General features: G+C 42.7%; 1 protein-coding gene across 1 annotated transcript in view; it reads right to left on the bottom strand.

Annotated features, from left to right (window-relative positions):
• Positions 1-8,309, bottom strand: part of ABHD17C (abhydrolase domain containing 17C, depalmitoylase) — a 114,115-nt gene that overhangs the window by 99,262 nt on the left and 6,544 nt on the right. Inside the window, exon 3 of the mRNA XM_007945088.2 lies at positions 13-148. Coding sequence (XP_007943279.2) covers positions 13-148 — 136 coding nt within the window. The remainder of the gene's footprint in view (positions 1-12; positions 149-8,309) is intronic.

Raw genomic sequence — 8,309 nt, 5'->3', positions numbered from 1 at the left:
CTTCCGGGTTACCGCGCGGCCGCCGCCGCCCCGGGCCCGCGCGGTGGGGCTCCGGGCTGGGATGCAGCCGCAGGGTATGGCATTTGGGGCTTCTGGAACGGGACTCGCGGATATGCCCCTCTGCGAGAGCACAGAAGTCTTCGGCAGCCTGGGAAGTGCAGGAATGTGTCCTGAGTCCCGAGACAGACTGGAGCTCTCCAGTAACTTAGAGACCAGAAGCGGGGCGCCCGGCTAAGGGGTCTGCAAACTGGGCAGCAGGGCTAAAGCGCAGAGGGGACCATAGAGAGGCTGTGGGCACCTTCACCGGCCTGGGAAGCGTGTCCCGAGGTCGGCAAGAGCTCTCCAGCAGTGCAGTGGCCCAGAAGTGCCATGCGCCGTGCTTAAGGGTCTGCACACTGGACAACTGGGCCGTTCTCAGAGGGTCATGTGGGGGGGGGGCATCCTTCCGGAGGGGCCTGTTTCCCTTGCTTCCTTCTCGCTGACATTCCCTTCACCAAATCTAAGTTTCCGTCATGGATGGTCTTTCTTGAAAATCTACTGAAAGGAAAATTAATGAGTGGAATAGAGTTGGAATGAACCCAAAATGTTTGGCCCTTGGTGTCTGAACTGCTTTATGAACTGCCTCTTCCTAAATTCTCAGTACCATGAAGGGTGCTGGTGTTGTGGGATGGGATGGATAGTCATGGAGTATTTCCCTGTTGCATGAGGCTGTTTCTGCATCTGCAGCAGTGGTGTTAAGTTTCTAGGGAAATGATTCCACTTTTAGTGTATCCCGTTTTGTAGAAAACTCGGCTATTATAAAGGGTTCCTACTGTATTTAGCAATAGACTATGTTGAGGTTGTCATTTATAGTCCCAGGTTGCAGCAGATTTTCTGGTAGTAACTAGGTGTCCTTTGCTGCCCTAGTTTCTCTAGAATTGTTGTTTCAGTTCCAGGATTTTTAGGTGGCCTTAGTCATGAAAGATTTCTTATCCTCTGTAATCTTGGCAGTCAGCTTTACTTGATTTTTTTTTCAAATATAACTTTCAGTGCCTTGAAACTGTGTGTCCTCTGATGCCAATTACATAGAGCCTTCTATACTTTCCTTTTCACTCTGGATTTGGCAACTTAATTCTCTTTCAGGAATTGACAGTAAATTGCCTTCCTAGACTGCCAAGCAGGGCAGCTAGAGGCATGGAAGTCAGCAGCATCACCACTCTGGACTCTTTTTTTTTTTTTTTTAAATTGTGATTTGGATGAAAGTTTACAGAACAAATTCACTTTCCATACAGCAGTTCGCATATACTTTGTCTCATGACACTGACTCCAATTTACCACGATGCAACAGCTCCCCTTCCACTTCCTCCCCATAGTTACCACTTCCCTGTGTCCTTCCCTCCATGCACTCCTGCCCGCCCCCCAGCCATCTCCCTGTGCATACACAGCCCTTCTATTCTCCCATGATTATTCTCTCCAAGGAGTGTATCTACCTAGTGTAAATGTTCACCTCATATGTCTATCTTTTGTTTGGCTGGAAGCCACAGGAATGGATTCAATTCCAGACCTGAAGGACAGCTAGGGACCATAGTATCAGTGGTTCCATCAGGCTCTATCAGACCAGCAAACCTGGCACTCTGGACTTGTTTTAAGTCATAGGTGTACAGAGAAGAACTTTAACTTTTGCTATGGCATTTACAGAATTTACAAAATTTTGAGTGGTCTCAGTCTGCTAGGGCTGCTTTCTTCACAAATCAGATGGCTTTAAACCATGGAAATGTATTGTTTTACAGTTCTGGAGGCTAGAAGTCCAAATCAGGGTATCAGCCATGCTGATTTCTTCTACAGACTCTGAGACAGAAACAGTTTCATGCCTCCCTCCTAGCTTCGGATGGCTCCTGGCAATCCCTGTCATTCCTTGGCTTGTAGATGCACCTTCACGTAGCTGTCTTTTCTTTGTGTCTGTGTCTTTTTTCCTGTTTTATAACGATAGCACTCAGATTGGAATATGACCCATCCTACTCCAGTATAACCTCATGTTAATTTAACTGATAACACCTTCAAAGACACTCTTTCCAAACAAGGTCACATTCACAGGTATCAGCGTTGAGAACTTAAGCATATCTATTGGGGGACACAGTTCAGTCCATAACAAGTACCTTCATCCAAAAGAATTCACCCAGATGAATTACTTATATCATTAACTTTCAAGACCTTTCCAAAGTTTATATTGCAAGACTAAAGAATAATGTAGAATCTGCAAAATACTGCATAATGTGGATGAACTTGGAGGACATTGTTGTTGTTGAGTCGGACCTGACTCATAGTGACTACTCCTTGGGTTTCCGAGGCAGTATCCCTACAGAGGATTGCCCCATCTTCCTTCAGAGGAGTGGCTGGTGGGTTTGAACCACCAGCCTTCTGGTTAGTAGTCAAGTGCTTTAGGCACTATGCTACCAGAGCTCTTGGAAGACATTTTGCTGAGTGAAACAAGTCAATCACAGAAGGACATATATTGTATTAGTTCATTATTGTAATAAGTCAAGGAAAGGTTTATATGTGGAAGGAAACTTTCTTTGTTGGTTACCGGAGGTGGAAGGGGAGGAGAAGGAAACTGCAAAAAAAAAAAAATAATAATAAATAATAATGAAACCTTTTCAGAGTTTAAAAGGCTTTTTCTTCTCCCCAATTTATTAAAGGTATGCACACATGGTGAAATTATCCACCTAAAGCCAAATTTTTAACTTCATAGGATTGTTTTTACAAATGTTTTATAACTTCCTACATGTGGGTATAGGAGCTCTGGTAGCATAGTGGCAAAGACACTTGCCTGCTAACCAGACAGCTGGCGGTTCAAACCCACCAGCCACTCCTCGGAAGGAAGGTTGGGCAATCCTACTTCCGTAGTGATACTGCCTCGGAAACCCAAGGAGGGGTCGCTATGAGTCGGGGCCGACTCGACGGCACATAACAACAACAACAACAACATGTGGGTATACTTTACTTAGATACTTTGTGTCTTGTATTAAGCATATAGTTAATTCTCATGCTCACAGCACTTACTATGTTAAACCAAAACCAAACCCACTGCCACTGAGCTGATTCAGATTCATAGCAATGCCCTTGGGTATGGTAGATTGCCCAGTCTGCCTTCTGTGGAGTTGCTGGTGGGTTTGAACCGCCAGCCTTCTGGTTAGCAGTCAAATGCCTTAGGCACTACACCACTAGAGCTCCTTACCCACTATGTTAGGTGCACAAAATGGACAAGACATCTCAGGTACCTTACAATCAAATTAGAAGATTCAGAACACTTTCTCCTGTGCCTTTAAGGAAAAAATAAAGAAAAAGATTAGCTTTCAAAAGCCGAGGACAAAGTCTGGAATGCTGGCTTAGTGATGATATTTCTGTGGACTGCTAAGGTGATAGCCAACTGTGTTACTTCCTAATGATCTAATTCAGAACAGGAATAGAACTTTTGGAACTGAGATGAAAGAATGTCTAATACACCCCTTAGTCAATCATTCTCAAGTCTCATTCCCCTCACCTGTCTTTTGAGAAGAGTTGAGTAGCTCACAGTTCATGAAAGCAAGCCAGAATGAAGTCTCAAGTGCATGTCTTCTGTGCTGTTGATGGAAAAGACAGATGTTATATTCCAGATGGCCAGTAGCAGTGTTAACATTGTTAGGAAAATTAAGAAGCCAGATATTTGATTATTTATAACCTGCCTCATTGCACAAAGGATTTATGGAGTGTACTTCAGTATACTACTACTAAATAAGTAAAAGCCTGACATTTATTTTTATTCTATTAGAAGCTACACAGAAAGTGGGCTGAAGAAGCAATTATTCCCCCAGGAAATCATGTTGGTTCAGGTTTGAGTGAATGTTAAATTGAGCGAGCCCCTGAAGTTTTGTGCCATGGAGCAGAGTTTCCCAACTGTTCTTGTGTCATGGCCCATGTAGGCAATGGTAATGCCTGTGTGGTACAGTGAGATGGGAAGATGGATTACCTAGGGATGCCAGCTGCCCAGAGGGCTAAGGGGTTCAGTATCTCAGTATACCTCTATCACAGCCACATGTGTGCCAGTGGACCATGGCACATTGGTTGGGGAAACTTTAACATACAGCACCGAAAGAAAAATACAATCAAAACCACAATAAGATACTATTTCATACCTATTAGGTTGGCTAATATACAACACTAAAAAATATATATATGAAATGTTGGCAAGGATCAGGGGAAATTGGAATCCTTACTCATTGCTGGTGGGAATACAAAATGGTACAGCTGTTGTGGAAAACTGTGGTGGTTCCAAAAAAAAACTAAAAACAGAACTACTTTATGACCCAGCAATTCTACTCCTAGGTATATACCCCAAAGACTTGAAAGCAGAGACTCTAACAGATAGTTTATTGTACATGAAGTTCATTGAAGCACTATTCACAATGGCCAAAAGGTAGAAACAACATAAATGATCATCAAAGATGAATGGGTAAACAAAATGTGGTACATACACACAGTTGAATATAACATAGTAGGAGAAATGAAGTTTTGATACATGGTACAGTATGGACAAAGCTGGAAGACATATGCTGAATGAAATAAGTTTATCACAAAAGGACAAATATTGTATGACCTAACTTATATAAAAATATGAGGAAAATGTATAGAGAACAAAGGGCAATCTATTTCCGTAGTGATACTGCCTCGGAAACCCAAGGAGGGGTCACTGTGAGTCAGGTCCGACTCGATGGCACATAACAACAACAACAACCAGGGGAGGAGGAAAGGGACAAAGGAGAGGGTTAGCTGGTGATGGACATATCATGTTGATTAAGTGTACATAGTAAATTATTATAATTGCTATCAATAAGTTGTACACCTATAAAAAGTAGAATTGGCAAAAGTTGCATGGTAGATAATCTATACCAATGATAATAAAAGGTAATAGCTGCTGATGCTGCTTATGTACAGCCAAAAACTCGAGGGATTGGGTTCCTTGGTTTGGAGGTTTAGGGTCATGGTTTCATGGGACATCCCAGTTAATGGGCCTGATGGCATGTTTAATGCTTCTGTTCTACCTCCTAGCTCTTTGCTTAGTGCCTGGGGTCTTGAAAGCTTGCAAGTGGCCATATAAAGCACAACAATTGGTCTGTATACACTTGGAACAATAGAAGAAGGAGAGTCAGGAATAGGAAGAGGAAATGGATGTGTAATTAATTGCCTCCATGAATAACTGCCTCCTTTGCCATGAGACCAGAAGAACTGGATGGTGCCTGACTACAGATACTAACACTTTGATCAAAGAGTCTATAGAAAAATCTTGATCAAAATGGGGAAAATGTAGAACAGAATTTAAAATTCTCATGTGCTCCAGACTTCCTGAAGCCATGAAGCTTGGGTGAACCCCTGAAACTATTGCCCTGATATAATCTTTAAACCTTAAGCAAAAAATATACCCTGAAATCTTTTTAAAACCAAACAATAGTTTAGCTTAACTAGTAAAAAATGTCTGCCTTGAGCATTATGTTCTTCTAAGAACTATTTACATGGGATCAAATTGATAACAGCAACTTGAAAGATAGGACCCTAGAAGGCAGTGAATATATGTTAATAGGGGAGGAACAACTCAGAAAAGGAGTATGATAATGGCTGCACAACTTGCAGAGTGTAATCAGTCACTAAATAGTACATGTAGAAGCTCGAATCCGTTTATGTTTTGCTGTGTTCTCAACAACAACAAAATAAAATTCTTTAAAAAGAAGAATAAACTCAAAAGTTAGGGATTACCAACTATCCATTTTTGATCTTAAAAGAATTTCTGTGTTGTGTCTTTACGTCCCAGTGGAGGAAGGCCTAACTCTGATTTGAGGTCACAGATACATACTAACAAGGTGCTTATTATGAGACAATGACTAAATTGGCCTTGAGAACACAAAGGTAGCTAAAATACAGGTCTCTTCCCTCAACAAGCTTTGTGTATGGCATGTAACTGAGTAATTCATTACCCTGCTAAACCGCCAGGATTGATTAACTAAATAATGTTCCAAGTCTAATGCTAAATGTATTGGACCCTAGGATGCTATTATTTAATGTTAGCCCTTTACATATTGGACTTTGTCTAACTTTCTCTTCCATATACGTGTGCTTGATGTTGTGTTGCCCAAGACCACCCCAATTTAGACAAGTAAAACTGTCACCAGTGTAGAAGAGAAAGATCCATTTTTATTGACCTTGAAAGGAGGATCACCAAAACACTCACTGCCCTCGAGTCAAATCCGACTCATAGTGACCCCTCCTTGGGTTTCCGAAGCGGTATCTCTACGGAAGAAGATTGCCCAGTCTTCCATCTGAGAAGTGGCTAGTGGGTGTGAACTGCCAGCCTTCTGGTTAGCAGTCAAATGCCTTATGTACTATGCCACCAGGCTCCTTGAGAGAAGGATAGACATGCTAAACACTGAATCTTTTTATTTAGATGGAAGCTAACAGAGAAACCTAGGATACATTGCCAAGTTTGGTTATTTTTTTTTAAGGGGGTGAGTGTGTACTGGATGCTCTTTGAATGCAGGATCATGTCTATTTTGTTCACCACTATCTCCCATGCCTGCAAAAAGAAGCTTCTCACTAAGCATATATTAAGTAGATAAAGACTGAGTGAGTGATTTAGTGAGTCCATCAATAGAGCAAGCCTGTTCCCTTTCATTTGGGCAGTGTTCTGGTTGCTTCATGCTGTTCTAACAGAAAGTACCACAAGTGGGATGACTTGAACAAACAAGAGTTTATTATCTTACAATTTTGGAGGCTAGAAGTCTGAGTTCAAAGTGCCAGTCTTTAGGGGCTGGGTGAAAGCCCCTCAACCCTGGGCTTCACCTCTGCCTCTTGTTCCCAGCCCATTGAAGCCGGAGGCTTTCTTCACTCAAGCAGCTGTTGGCTGCTCACACTGACCAGCCCAAAATTGAGAAATAAAAATAGCACAGTCCCAGTATTACCAAACATAGCAGGCCATTGATTCAAGTCCATTAAGAGTCTCAAAATCAGCAGAGCACAGCAGGCTGCTGACTGAAGATTTGGCTAAGTGCAGGGTCCAAGTGTTCCCAAAGCTTCTCCTTATATATGGAAAGCAGACCACCTCCCTAAAGCAGTAACTCAGCTGCTCATCATGGCAGATTCTACCATGGAGCTGATTGCCAGTCTCATCATGGGGAATAACTACCACTAGTTGCCCAGCCACTCAAAACCAGACCCAGCCAAGTTGACCATAACCTTGTACCACAGGCAGTATTATTGTAGTGTGGACTTAGAGAAAGATAGAAAACAATCCAAACCCAACACCAGCATCACACTGCATGATCTCTGATGTCCTCTGCATAGGGAATTATGTCATTCACCCCTTCTTCCTTATTAACAGAACTCAAATTTTATTCTAGGTGATGATGCTCCCAGATAGGAATGAACAGTCTCCCAGGCTCCCTTGTGAAAGGATGGTCACATGACATGGTTCTGGCCAATAGGCTCTTGGGCGAGAACATTGAGGGAGCTTCTGGGAAGACTTACTAGGAGCGGACTTAGCTTTACGTTTCCCTTTGTTCTGCTTGGGTTGCAGGCATTATCGCTAGAGGTACAGCAGCCAACTTGCAAACATGAGGGTGAAATTCACAGTTGAAGATGGTGAAGCCTATAGAGCCCTTAAATGCCTTAGGCGAGGCAGAAGTCAAAAGCAAATGGTCTTATGTTGTATTTAACTGCTTTCTCAAAAAGGACAAAGAGACTGTCTTATTGATCAACAGTGGAACAGCTGTGCCCAGATCCTGTCTGTTCCCCATGTTGTTGTTGTTGTTAGGTCCTGTCGAGTCAGCTCTGACTCATAGCGACCTTCTATACAACAGAAGGAAACACTACCAGTCGTGCGCCAGCCTCACAAAGCTTGCTATACCTGAACCCATCATTGCAGCCACTGTGTCAATCCATGTTGTTGAGTGTCCTCCCCTTTTTCACTGACCCTCTACTTTACCAAGCATGATAGCCTTCTCCAGGGAATGATCCCTTCTGACAACATGACCAAAGAAGGTGAGACAGAGTCTGGCCATTCTTGCTTCCATGGAGCATTCCAGCTGCGCTTCCTTCAGGACAGAATTGTTTGTTCTTCTGGTAGTCCATGGTACTTATAGTATTCTTCAGCAACACCACAACTCAAAAGCATCAGCTCTGCTTCAGTCCTCCCTGTTCATTGTTCCCTATAGATAAATATTAAAGTATGACTAAATATGGGGTGGGAGCTCTGGTGGCGTAGTGCCTAAGGCACTTAACTGCTAACCAGAATGCTGGCAGTTCAA

The sequence above is a fragment of the Orycteropus afer genome, unplaced genomic scaffold, assembly GCF_000298275.1.
Source record: "Orycteropus afer afer isolate SDZICR_OR568_19922 unplaced genomic scaffold, OryAfe1.0 scaffold00132, whole genome shotgun sequence".
In the NCBI taxonomy this organism is placed as follows: Eukaryota; Metazoa; Chordata; class Mammalia; order Tubulidentata; family Orycteropodidae; genus Orycteropus; species Orycteropus afer.
The sequence above is the reverse complement of the archived record's forward strand: the minus strand, read 5'-3'. Positions and strand labels throughout refer to the sequence as shown.